General features: G+C 42.7%; 1 protein-coding gene across 8 annotated transcripts in view; it reads right to left on the reverse strand.

Moving 5' to 3' along the window:
* Nucleotides 1–2,387: 2,387 nt before the first annotated feature.
* Nucleotides 2,388–13,875, reverse strand: part of DNAH3 (dynein axonemal heavy chain 3) — a 216,719-nt gene continuing 205,231 nt past the window's right edge. For 7 of the 8 annotated variants that reach the window (XM_073215466.1, XM_073215470.1, XM_073215464.1 and 4 more), the window contains 7 exons: nucleotides 13,334–13,450; nucleotides 10,016–10,170; nucleotides 9,183–9,350; nucleotides 7,511–7,653; nucleotides 4,996–5,200; nucleotides 4,181–4,318; nucleotides 2,388–2,793 (listed from right to left, as the gene is read on the reverse strand). In XM_073215466.1, the coding sequence (XP_073071567.1) occupies nucleotides 2,440–2,793; nucleotides 4,181–4,318; nucleotides 4,996–5,200; nucleotides 7,511–7,653; nucleotides 9,183–9,350; nucleotides 10,016–10,170; nucleotides 13,334–13,450 (1,280 nt within the window). In that variant the 3' untranslated portion in view covers nucleotides 2,388–2,439. Of the gene's footprint in view, nucleotides 2,794–4,180; nucleotides 4,319–4,995; nucleotides 5,201–7,510; nucleotides 7,654–9,182; nucleotides 9,351–10,015; nucleotides 10,171–13,333; nucleotides 13,451–13,875 lie in introns of those variants that run through there. The other variant, XR_012122282.1, reaches the window with a different exon arrangement.

Consider the following 13,875-nt stretch of genomic DNA (forward strand, 5'->3'; position numbering starts at 1 on the left):
AATCTTTACCTAAATGTGAACATTATATGCCTAACCACCCTTGCAAAGATGTGTGTTCTATTACACAATAACATAATTGTCAGTTTACTACCAAATCTTCCATGTAACCTGTGTTTGTTAATAGCTTCTTTTTTTTTTTCATTTTCTCTCCAAGACTTTGTTTATAACATCTCCATTTTGGTCTTTTAAAGTCAGAACCTCTCTTCTGTACATCCTCTCTTTCAAAGAAATTTTCTTCCAACACTGACAAAGGCTGAAAACTATTTAACCAACAACTAGATTTTTAAAGAGCAAGAACTAGCTTGGTGACAAGGTTCATCTGATGGCATCTGCTGAGCTATTTATAGGCTGGGCCTGCAGCTTCTCACTGAGGGGAGCTCTGGCTATTTCTGCCACAGGACTGCAGCCTCTAACTAACCAGGATTTCTGAAGAGCATACTGCTCTTTCCTGGGAGGAGACATTAATTACCACATTGGCCCCAATAGAAAATGACCTCAAATTTAGGGCAACCTTTCTTTTCAAAGGGGAGGACATTTTTTAAATTACAGAAAGTTAATCCATCACAAAGAAACATTCTGTCCCTTGACCCCTGAGGAATGAAACAGTCAGTCCCTGCCTCCTTCAGCTTGTTGTTGCTGAAGCTGGAGTTAGATAACTGTAATTGAAATTCATTTGTTCTCTTAGCAACCCCCTCACTGCCTTACAGCTTGCAATGTGACTTACCTAACCAGTCCAAGATTTACGAGTTTGGGATCCCAACCATCTTTCCATCTCATGGGACTAACTATCTTACTGGGAACCATACAGCAGTTCCAGCTATGTATTCATTCTGATGTTCTTTCCCCCACTGGGAAAAGTTGTGTTTCCTGAAAAGATAGCTAGTAAGCTACCTACTTGGAGCTGAAAGGGACTGGCTCCTCCTCACTGTCTCTTTATTGCCCTCTGGCAAGATTTGGGGAACTCCCCTTTTGAACTAGAATCTCTTGATGATCTGATCTCAGAATTCAGAGTCCTCAGTCAGAATTCGATTGGCTCCATGGTAGAAGCAGGTTTTCTAGAATATGTTTATTTGGTTCTCAGAAGCTTCCTGCACTCAGGAAAAAAGTCAAAGACCCTAAATAAGGACATTTCTTCTAGTGAAGGAGCAGAGAAGCTTGACAGGGCATTAGTACTCTCAAACAGCCTTATGTCTTTGTTCAACTATGACCAATGGAATGCTCTAAAAGAAGCCACTTAGAGCCAAAGAGCTGCATAAGACCATTAGTTGAGAAGTAGTAGGTCAAGAATTTGATTTTTATCCCCCTCAGATTTCCCTTCCTGCTGGCCCTAGGGAGACACTGGCAAACTAGAATTTTTTTTTAAATTGAAATATTGTTGATACACATCTTATGTTGGTTTCAAATGTGCAACACAGTGGTTCAACAGTTTCCCACATTATCAAATCCTCATCCTTGTAGTGCAGTTACTATCTATCAATGTGGAAAGATTAAACTAGAAATTTTATGGACTTGATTGTTGGAGCTATATCTCTTAAGATTCTACATCACAATGCAGCCAAATCCTCAACTGGGAGGCAGCATGTGGCAGTGAAAAATATATGGGTTCTAGAGCCAGACAGACCTGTTTTCAAAACCTGGCTGCACACTATGAAAGAGCTGGGCAATCAAAGGCAAGTCACAATCTCCCTGAACCTCCGGAGGGAGGGACAATCATACCCACCACACAGGAGAAGGAAGATCATTAAAGGCCCAGTCACAACCCATCACATACAGTAGGCATGCAACAAATATTGGTTCTCTCATGTCTCCTTCCTGAAATTTCCACCCATCTGTTGCAGGCTAGTAGAGAAGCATATGGGTCCCAGTTCTACTATTGACGAGCTGTGAAACCTAGGGCTGGTTGCTTTTCTAAGCCTCTGTTTCCACATCTCTAAAATGGAGAAAATGATAATGCCTAGTGAGTGAGAATGTGAGAAGTACATTTTAAATACATAAAGAGCCTTAAAAAAATAAGTGGCCTAAGCTGCTTGGAACCTCTGAGAGGCCCTGATGTTAGCCCATATGGACAGACTAAGCAAGAAACAAAATTCAGTGACAGTTATAGCAAAATAACTGGAAAAAATAACCAGGAGGGAGCTTAGCCAAAAGGCTAACAGTCTAGGCTGGAGTCCCACTGCCTGTGTTCAAATGTAGGCTCCAGTATTTTAGTAGCTGATTTGGGGGATATTATGTACTTTATCTGTATCATGGTTTCTGCAGCCATAAAATGAGGATAATAAAAACCTACTTTAGGACTGCTCTGAAATACCTGGCTCATAGCAAGTGCTCTATTAATATAACTGTCACCATCCTCATCATACCATGTGACTCATGAAAGGAAAGCTAGGTTGTAGTCAAGAATGAAATGCCTTTTTATTTTCTGTGTTGAGACAGAGGCCATCAGTTATCCAGCTGGCACAGAGAGGCTACCCCTCGGTTTATCCAGTGTTTCTGGGGCCTGTCTGTCGGAAGTTCAATGGAGAGGACGTAGTTGGTGGAGTGGCCTGTGGTGGAGAGGATGCCTCTGCGAGCACTTGTTTTGTAGACTGGACACACATAAATGTTCTCATGAAGAAACATGGCACTTTCCCCAGGTTTCAGCTGAATGATGGGCAGTGGGTCATAGAGGATTTTGGGGAGAGACTCCCCGATCTGCATTGTTTTCCTGTCCCAACGGGCACCTTCTAAGAAGAGTCCTTTTATGTAGGCCCCATCTTCTGGGTTATGCTCCATGACTGTTTCTTGTGTCGTTACCTGGAAGAAAGAAGCTAGCATTCTGCTACCTGCAATCTTCCTCAATGGGGCAGCCTAAAGAGATTGGAAGAGTGCAATCCGGCTACAATGTCTGCCTTTCCCAGGGTGCATCTCCCAAGATATTGGGGCTTCTGTGATAATATTCCTGCATGCCATACATGATGCAGGTCTGATTCCTAATCAGCATGCTGCCCTTATATATGGTGGGCATAAAGAATACACTATAGTATAAGTCAGGAGGCCACATTAATTGTAACAAGCTTAAGGACCTTGTACAATTCTTCTCCTTCCTGGACTTGCAGCTACAAAGTGAGGTATTAAACTCAGATGCATGCTAGTTAAACAGTTCCAAGGGGAGAAACAAAGTATTGATTTTTAGTTTTTATCAGTTTCTGGGGTATAAAGACTCCATCACCATCAATTTCAGGCTATCAACTATTTAACAACCAGCTCCACCTGGCTCTAATGAGTTGATACAAGCCAGCTCCAGCACACCACTGTTTAGATTCAGAGGTGGAAAACTTGAATTTGTTCAGGTTAGCGTAAAACATAGCGTAGGTATAGGAAAATAAGGAGTGGTGGGGATTATGGTGAATCAGCAGAAGCTCCATTTAAAATCATTCAAATTCGGATCTTTTTGTTACCATGAATGGACTATTTTTCCCATTTCTACTTATAAGTACTTATTGCTGAATAGGTAAAGGCTATTGATTTATATACATATATATAACCAGTATCCAGTCACCTTACAAATTCTATTAATTCTTATGGGTGTGTTTTTAGAGTTTCTTAAGGATTTCTATGTATACAATCATTTCAACATCAAAAAAAGGATGGCTCTATATTCCTATTTTTATCCCAGTTATTTTATCTTATTAGATTGATTTTGGCTTAACATTGTCTTCAAAGACCCATCAAGTTAAGTCCATTCATAAACTAAGATCTAGGGTAACCAGTCTGTGACCTCTGGACTAAATGATACTTCTTTCTCTCTGTATATGGACAGCGTGATTCTTGACTATTAGCCATTCCTTTGACTTAACTCCAAGCAAAGGGCTACCGAAGACCATTAACATCCTTCCAAATGAAGAATTCACCATGTTGAATAAACATCATGGGAGCATGCTTTCATTTTTCTTGTTATGATGATAGCAGAGTTTTCCTCTGGAAAGTTCTTTTTATATACAGAGACAAAGCTTTGGAAATCCTCTGATTCTGTTGGAAATAATTTTTGGAGCTATTTCAAGTCATGCTAAATACTTCATTTGTACAACCCTCAGGAGCATTTGGGCCTTAAGACAGCCAAATGTTTGAACTCATAAGGAAACATGCAAGATTGCTTTCTCTGTTTGGCCCCTTGATCTGGCCTCACCCAAAGCACCCTCACCTCAAACTCGAATCCAATGTGGTCAATGGGGATGGTGTATTTGCGGGCATAATTCTGGGAGACACCCGTCAAAAAAGACTGTGTGAAGTAGAATCCAGAGATCCAAAAGACCACAGGGGGCCCATTGTCAATCCATTCCTGGAGAACCACAGAAATAAAAATTCAGTATCAGGAACACATCAAAGATATTCAAAGGCAGGTAATACAAATGAATCCCATTGAGAAATACGCTTTTCCTCATTTTTCTTGAAAGGCAGCCTTCTTGTCTTTCCTTATATTTTCCGACTTATGAAATGAAAGTACAGGCATATATTTCTACATTAAGAAAAGCACAAGTGCAAGCTGGTGTCTGAGATACAATAGAGAATGGTGGGGACTGTATTAGTGGAGAATATATGCTTTGTCTAAACTAAGCAGCAACTATATACTCCAGCAATAGTTGCCACACAGGTCCTTTTTTTATTTCAGGACAAACATTTGATTTTATATGTGTAGTAACCCAATGTTCACATGCTAGCTTAAAATTTTTTTAATTACCAGGTAGCCAAACCAAATATATCAATCAGCCAAATTTGGCCCATGAGCCACCAGTTGGTGACATTTATTCTAGTTCCTATCCCTACCTCCATAGGCTCTACTCTTCTCAGGATTTTGATAAGTCTGCCTCCCACCCTCAACTCTGGGGACTGTTTTTGGTAGGCTCAATCCAGGATCCATACCTGCCTGCCCTATTCTGCCTCTAATCTGTCATTTTGGAATGTCCTCTCCACCTGAATGAAAATGCCAGGTACCCAGTTACCCTGACTCCCAGGTACCTGGAAGAAGGCCAGACGGGCCAGCAGGTCAGCCACATAGCCCCCCAGGGGCTTCAGCGATGGGTAGGATTTGGCCATCCACATGGCTGGCACTTTACCCACAAGCATGCTATTGAAGACATCCTCCAGCTCTGCGGACATCAGGACCTGCCCTTTGATGGCTCGGCCAAGGTTGATGAGACTTCTGCGAACCACTTTGGTCAGCCTGCAGAACAAAGAAGCCAGCTCAGCCAGGCTCTCCAGCCTCATTCTACCCAAGTATACCAACTCCAGGTCTTTGACTTTTCCATTCCTTTAAAAGGTCAATTAATATACATTCATGGTAGAAAATTATAAAGAAAAGAAAAAATTAAGTCACTTGTTACCTCACCACCTAAAGATAATTTTGATGCATGTGTTTCTAGATTTTTCTACATGTAAACATTATTTTTTTATGAGCAGTCTGTATTAATTTTTTATAACCTGCTTTTCTCTCTTAGCATATAGGGGATATCTTTCCAATTCAAAAGAGACCTAAATAGTCCTTTTTAATGACTACAAGGTGTTCTGTTTTATTCAACTATTCCCCTATTGGTGAAATATGTTATTTCTAGGTTGTTGTCACTATAAACAGCATGGCTAGGAACATCCATCCATATCAATCTTTGTGATATTTATAATGATTTTCTTACTAAAAGTAGAACTTCTGGGCCAAAGGGTAATGCAGTTTTAAGGCGTTGTTCCTTTTATAAAGTATGAGGTGCACAGCTGAGAAGAGGCAGCTGAAGGGCAGCTTGGAACATACCAAGACCACCTACCTACCTCTCTGGCTTCTATGTTATAAGGCCTAGCCAAGCGCAGTGGGAATTCACCTGACAGTGCCAAAGAATTTTCCCCCAGGGAGAGCTTCTCATCTCCAAAGATTAATGGAATCCCAGCCAAATGGACACAATAATGATCAAGTGTAAGAAAGGGATTCCTGCATATGTAACCACTAAATATTCATATCAAAAGGAATTTCAGGGTCAGACATTTGGTGCATGTGCTTGGCTGCAGAGTAAAGGAACAAAACTACCATCTCAAGGATTATACTACAGACCTCTAACTATTACATCTAACTGAAGACCCACTTCCAAAAAATTTTCTTTCTATTCTTTAGTAGTCAAGGAGGAAACATTTGCCCCAGAAGGCACAAAATGGTGTCCCTGAATTGGAGGCTGAACTGTCACCTAGTCATTTTGACCTTATCATACCACTGGGTGAACAAGCAAAAAGAAAAGGTTGTGGGGAGGAGTGTTAGAGTAGGACCAATGCAATTAATCCTAACCATCACTGGAAAATACGATTGCTGTTACCCTGTTCTCCTGTATTACAATGGTGTATAGCCAGTGATAAAGACTAGTGAAGACCCCTGTAACCATCAAGGAAGAGCTCCAATGACCTTAGGAGAGAATGAGAGGCAAAGGAGAGAAGCTCTTAGGCCTGGCACCTGGAGGAGTGAGGACCACAACCCATCAGGCCAAGGGTACTGCATCCTTAGCTCACACCCCATGCTTTTCTTTGTTCCCCATAAGGCCAACTGCCTACTGACTCTAGAGAGGAACCCTAACACTGGGGGTAAGCCAAGAAATTCTCAGATGACATTCTTCCAGTTCCCTAGTCCTTCAGAGTTCGGGCTGTCCTAAAACTGAACGATGACCAATCCAGCAAAAGGTAACAATAGCACAGGAGAATCTGGAGCAGTAAAAGCCTTGGGCTTGGAGGCAGAAGTGATGAGTTTCCCCCACCTGGCCTAGATGGTCTTTGGGAACTCTTTCAATTTTGACTACTCAGAAGTCAAATCAAGCTGATCCACTGGGCTCTGTGCTGTAGTAACTGGGGAAGTGAAAAGGGACAAGAATAGAAGGCCAGAGACCCTTAGCCCCATGGCCAGCCCATAGCACTCTTTCCCTACCTCTGTGGTGGAGGCAAGGGAATGAACTTTTCTCCTCTTTCTCTGTTTACCCTGATTTCACATATTGGCTAAGCACATGGACTCTGGAGTCAGACAGCCTGGGTTCAAACTCAGTTCAGCCACTGAATGACTATGTGACCTTGAACAAGTTAGTTAACCCTTCTGAGTCTCAGTTTCCTTATCTGTAAAATGGTGGTAGAGGGATTACTAACTGTGCATATTTCAAATGACTATTGTGTGTTTTGAATGCAAACATACATGGTGCTTAGAGCCATATCTGGCACTAATGTCTCAATAAAAGTGGCTCTAGAGATTACTTTTACTATTAGCCAGTGCTTGGTATTGGATTTAACCTGACTTTATAGGTATCACATGAATGAATAGGAGAGAAAGAACAGAAGGAATGATTTAACCCTGGGCCAAGGCATGCTGGGGTGGCCCTATTTATAGCCTTCTCTGTGGGTGGGATAAACTACTTCCTCTGCACAGCAACCCTTATTAAATGTTCATCTCAGTTACTTCCCATTAGATCCTACAGCTCACACTCCAAACCCCAGGATCTGGGTAAGACCACTGGCCCACCTGTTGAATCTGATGAGCTCCTGCCTTAGGACTGTGTTCATGGATTCCTCGTACACCACAGGGTATAACTTCACAATCACTTCCAGGTCGAAATCGTTGGGAAGCTTGGAGAGTATGTCCTGGGCCAGCTCCTCAACCACTTCCTTAAGTGTAGGCAGGGGAGAGATGAATGAGAAACAAAGGCCCTGGGACTGTGGCTTTGGGTAAACCTGAGGCAGTGAGCATTTGTGTTTTTGAACATAGTCTGTAGGACCTTGCTGAAGCTCTCCACAGAAGCTACTTATGCCCGGGGCAAAGGAGGATACCCATCCTCCACTAGCCTTCAGGAAGATACTATCTCCTGGCCTGGAAGGTGAAAAAGCTGAGCACTGAGAGCCTTGTCCTCACACAGAGAGCAGGGCCTGAGGGCCAGGCAGCCTCAGGGCAGTGCTGAACCCTGCAGAACTCCTCCTGTCTTCAAGGTTACCCCTGGAAGAATCTCTACCCCAGTTCTCACAGCTGGCCCCTGAGGACCAGTTCTTAGTGTAGGTGAGATTCTTGCCAAAGACATGAATACCTGGGAAAGTGGTAGGCCATTCCTCAGCACTTATTAAGGCAATAACCCAAGGCAGTGGGCTCAGTCAAATAGGGAGGGGACAAGCACAGAGGAACAAGGAGGCGTGGGACTTAAATGTGGGACCTATGGACCCAGCAGGCTAGAACCTACACTTCTTTCCCTCTTCCCACTGTGAGGGGAATTCCCACCATAAACAGACACACCAAGCAGGCTGCCTTATCCTCACACCTACTACCACTTAGCACTATGAACTGGATCAGGAAACCAAAAGTAAAATGTGCTTCTGGAGTTGGGGGGTGAAACATGATGTAGCTCAGAAGGTGGAGAAGGATGGGAGAAAAGAGGCTGTGGCGGAGTCAGGAGATGGTGGGTCTGGAGGAGAAGTGGAATGCCCGGAAGGGGGTCACTTCCTCTCGCTGGACTTGTTTCTCCCTCATCTGTAACTGAGGAGGAGGTGGATGGGGTCTGCACTCCGCAAAGCATGGACTGACCTTGAGGGCACCCAAAATGATTCTAGGTGTTTCCAGGACATGGAGAAAATAATATTGAATCACATGGTGAGAAAGTCACTCTTCTTTCAAATTTTGGCCACCTTTCTCTTTTTGTTCCTCTCAAGGAGAGAGTCTCAGGTCAGTGCTAATTAAACACCGTCACACTTGCTGATCTTCCCCCTTTTTATGAGAAGCTAGCATGTCTTCAACAACATCATCTGGGAAGAACCTAAAAACCATTTAGCTTTCATTTTCTTTTTGTGGCTTCTCATGATTTTATGGAAATGATACTGGGTTTCTATTTATGGTACTGATGGGCTGTTTTCAAAATAAATGTTTTAAGCAAAAGAGATTGTTTTAAATATTATGTAAATAGCGAACAGATGATATGTGGGTATAGCACAGATCAGGAAGGTTTTACAGGAAGAGCCAACATTTTGGAAACACTGGTGCTCTTCTGGCTCTGTATTTAGACTCTCAGCAGTCAGGCCACAGTGTTCATGCCTTCTGTCAGGGGCTTTCAGGCCTCTGCTTTTCTTCCTTTTTGTTTATCACCCATAATCCTGCCTGGCCACTAGATGGAAAATTGCTTGGGGAACTGAATTAGTTCTTCAAGCCCGGTTACCTGAGAGAATTTGCCACTCCCTCCTGACTGTCTAGGGAGGGTCAGCAGCACCCCTTGAAACAGCTGGTTGGTCTCCTGGTTGTCCTTGGTAATGTCAGCATTCTCATGGAGGCCGAAGACTTCTGGATGGGCTGTGATGGGGAGGTTCCTGAGATACTCGATATAGGACTAGAAAGGAAATCTTCAGTTGGTACAGTCAGGTTCCCTGGGGTCCCACAGATCATTCAGGGCTTGGCCAGACCAACCCAAGCAGGCACACACACACTGAGTGAACACACCCTAAGCTCTTCCTCAGTTTGCTGGGGATTGAGCATGAAGGCAAATGGGCCTCCCACCCCTGGCTTCCAGCTCCTCTAGTAGTACTAGCTTTGAAGTCACATTACTGGGTTTGGACTGCACCTCCACTGCAAACTAACTGGAATCTTGAGCTATTCACTGAAATCCCAGTTTCCTAATCTGTAAATAGAAGGATAAATGATGCTTTAAAGGAATAGGGCCTTGGCATATAACAGGGGCTCAATGAAAGTAAGCCCTTTCTAGCCTTCCTTCAGATTCCTTGTATTTTTCCCTTTCTCATTCTCCTATCCAGTTTCTCTGTCTCTCCCCTTTTGCCACCCTCTGAACCTTTGTTTTGAAGTAGCAATTTCCAGCTCATTTACTAGCAAGACTTCTCCTTAATCATCCTCTCCTCTTCCTGCTTAGATGGAGCCCACATTTTGAAAGACTTTGTCTACCAAATACCAAGTGTTTGTTAGATAGTAATAATATTTCTCTTGTAGGCTTTTTGGAATATTGAAGTAGTTTATGGACCCTTCAGGAGGCCCAAGGCTCACCTGGTAGGAGCCATGAGGAGGGATGTAGTAAGTGTCTCCAGGAGCGAGATAGTAATGATCCTGCTCAATTTCCTTACAGTAGAATGTGGACAAAAGGGACAGCAGGAGACGTCTGTCTTTGTCATCGGTCACTCTGCCGCCATAATTACATTCCCCTGGAGACAACCAACAGAGGAAGAAGTTAACCCAGGGAAGGTCATAATGAACTTGGTCATTAATCTAAAACAGAGGATTCTCCAGCCAAGGAGCTCTGCTGAGATAACCACACTCAGCTTAGGGTGAGACCAGGCTTTTTTGGTATTATGGTTGCTAAAAAAGAATACATGCACACCATATTAAAAACTAGGAAATAAGAAACTGAAAGAAAAACAATACAATCACCCAATAATTCCACCAATGGCAACTATTAACATTTAGGTATCTTCCATACATTTTTTGGTGTATATGTGCATATATATATATATATATATATGAAAGTCATTACAGAAAGGTGGTTTAGTCCTGGGTTCCAAACCCAGCTCTGCCACTTAATAGCACTTTTTCATCTGTCAAGAAGTGGTGGTAACTGCAGTACCATCTTACAAGGTTGTGTTAATAATGCTTATAAAGCATTTAGTACAGTGCTTAGCATACAGCAAGAATTCAGTTAATTATAGCCATTGAAAATACATATATTTTAGAAAATTGAGATTATCCTATATACACTGCCTTGGGAAACTCCACCCCCATCATTAACACCATTCTCTGAGACTCAGGTCTGCACTTAGATTTCTATACTTAGTGTTTCTTTGGAGAGGACATCAAGTCCATGTCACCAACCCCTGGACACATATTATAGCTGGTCCAGATGCCACTGTGTTTGGGTGCCACTTGGTATTTGGTAGTCGGAGACAACACACTTGTCTGCAAGGAGGAAATACATCTGTGTGTGAGTACAAGGGCTCTCCTGAAGGATGGGCTCATTTCCCATTCTAACCATTCCTGGAAGAGGCAGGTCTGCATATAAGAAACAGGAAGTATGATCCAAGTTGGGGGCAGGAGGCCTCAGCTTCTGTCTGCCTTGGAGGGGTATAAATATCTAAGAGGAGGATCCAGGCGGCTCATTAAGGGAGAAGTAAGCATCTTAAAGGAAGCTCCTACCTACTGAGTAACTTGAGCTCTGCAGAAGCTGGTTTACCTTAAACTACAGCATCAAGATTCTGAAGCTCTCTCTGTTGACTTTTTTAGGTCCTCAGCAAAGTTCAGTTTGAACATTACAGCTGTCCCAGCTGTAAGGAGGTTTATGACAGCACTAGAACCACAATATTAAAGGAAGAGTGGTCCCTCCTGAAGTTAGTGTAGCAGTGCTGGAGGGCACCCAAGAGGGACCCCAAGTGAAGGTAAATGCCAGGCACAGAGTTGTGGTGCAAGGTCCTGCCACCACTCCCTCATCAGCAAATTCTCCTTCAGGGGAGATCCTTGTGGGCCCTGAATCTTGTGTTTATGAAGGAAGATGTGTTTCTTTATAGCTACTTATATGTCTATTCTTTGTAGCCAGAGCACAATTTCCTACAGGGATGAGATGTGTCTTATATCTCTTCTAAATTCTCCCCTGTCCCTGCCACAGGGCTGGGTCACCAGATGTAGAATGTTTTGATTTTGGCCCAATTTGATAATCACTGTCCAAACAAGACATCTCTTCAATTAGCATCAGTACAGAATTCTAATGACCATCTGTATCTGATCTTCTTTTCTTCGGGACACATAGAAAGGTTACCCTTCTCTGAAACCCTTGTAGTAGGGTGGGGCTGGGTGACAAGTCCTTACACACTTAATTCCTGGCTTGAGCCCTTTAGTGCTATCTGCGTGGCAGTAGCAACCCAAGTCCATGCCGAGATGGTGACATCAAAAGTTGGTGGAACCTTTGCTAACCAGGCCCCTGATAGATAATGACCGTGAGCAGAGACCCTTGACGATTCACAGAGAACATGTAGAGTGGGCAAGAAATGGGCCTCTGATATCTTATACCCTTGAGATGGGAAGATTGTTTGTTATCTCAGTCTAGCTAGTCTATCCTGCCTGGTACATCTGGAAAGTGACTATCTTGGTACACCAGTATTAAGACCATATCCCAGGGCAATTATGTACTCATTCTGTGGTCTGAAGAGGAGCTCAGAGATATACTTCTGAAATTACAGGAATATACATTCTTTAGACAAGTTCTTTCACCAAACTAAGATCCACTGAATTTATGTTGAGTAGGTCACATGGGGTTTTGTTTTAGGAGATGCTGTGTTGAGGTAAGGTCTGTGTGATGTTTTACAACTGAACGTAATCACTCCAGAGCAGGATCTCTAAATTTTAGCACCATTCACATACGGAACTGGATAGCCTTGTGCTGTGGGGGCTCTTCCTTGCACTGTAGGACATTTAGCAGAATCCCTGGCCTCTACCCAGCAGCACCTCCATTGACTTATTACAACCAAAAATGTCTCCAGACATTGCCAAATGTCCCCTGTGGGATAAAATAGTCCTTGATTGAGAACCATTGCTCTGAAGTCTCAGTATCGTCAGCTGTAAAATGGGGTCATTAACATGAAGCTCATAAGATTGCTGTGAAGATTCAATGTGTGTACAAAGTGCCTGCTTCATGACTGGGGAAGGATCCAGACAAACGCCTTAACATGAAGCTGAGGAAGGAACTTGTGTGTGATCTTGAAAATGCCCAGGCTTTTCTGTTGAGCAGCATTTTGACCTTTGGCCTTGGTATTCCATACCTGAGGACAGCAATAAAATATTATACATTTACATGTTTCCATATTATACTCTTGAATATTTTGGGTGACAAATAAAAGGTTGCTGATGGATTGCTTTAATACAAAACAGCAAATGCCATTTTCACCTCAGGGTACCTCTGAGGAGAATGCTGTCATTCCTCCTTCCCACCACCTACCCACTTTCTTCCACCTCTTGTAAAACTACTCAACTCTCAAAAACCATCTTTAATGATCATCCTCCACCACTGAGATTTAATCATTATGCCACCTTTCTACTTTATGCATGTTTCTCTTGTTGAACTTATCACACTGTATTATCATTTCTTTCTTTATATTTTTCTTCCTTTTAAGACTGTGAACCCTTTGTGGGTAGAGACTGTGCCTTAGTTTCCTTGTTTTTGTTTTACAATATCCAGCATGGTGAACAGCATCAGTAAGAGCTCAGTGTTTGCTGAAAGAACAATGAGTAAGTAAATAAATGAACGGAGATGGGAGCAGAAGAACAGGAGGGTGGAGCAAGATACTGGAGGTTTATAGCTGCAAAGCCTCCTCATATAAATACCTGTTAGGTAGGTCAGAGCATCAAATGGCACCTCCTTATAGTCATTCAGAAACATCTGGATCTGCCACATACTAATCCTCAGGTCTGATTCATTGAATTCATAAGGAATATTCCAACCTGCATAAGGCAGAGAAGAATTAGAGGCTTAAGTGCCAAGAGCTCTTAATTTCAACTCAGAGAACAAGCAGGTGGAGTTAGGCATCATTATGGATCAAGAGGCTCTTTCAGCCCCATGAATATCAAGCACCAGACCAACTATTAGCCTTGACATTTTACTGCCGACATGGGAGCCATTCTGCCTCAGAAAACATCCATTCTAAAATCAATTTCCTTATGGATCTCCTCATTTTTTTAAGGAAGATGTTAACATCCTGGGATTTGTGAATGAGAATTATTCACCCTGGTTAGAATACTGTAAATGCACAGAGCTCCAAAAATAACACTAAAGCATAGCCAGAGAGCAGTATCTATAATGGGCAACAGAACTAGGTAAGTTTTGAGAACTGTCCTCCTCATGCTCATGAGAGAATTGGAGGGCCAGC

Source organism: Manis javanica, chromosome 10 (assembly GCF_040802235.1).
Source record: "Manis javanica isolate MJ-LG chromosome 10, MJ_LKY, whole genome shotgun sequence".
In the NCBI taxonomy this organism is placed as follows: Eukaryota; Metazoa; Chordata; class Mammalia; order Pholidota; family Manidae; genus Manis; species Manis javanica.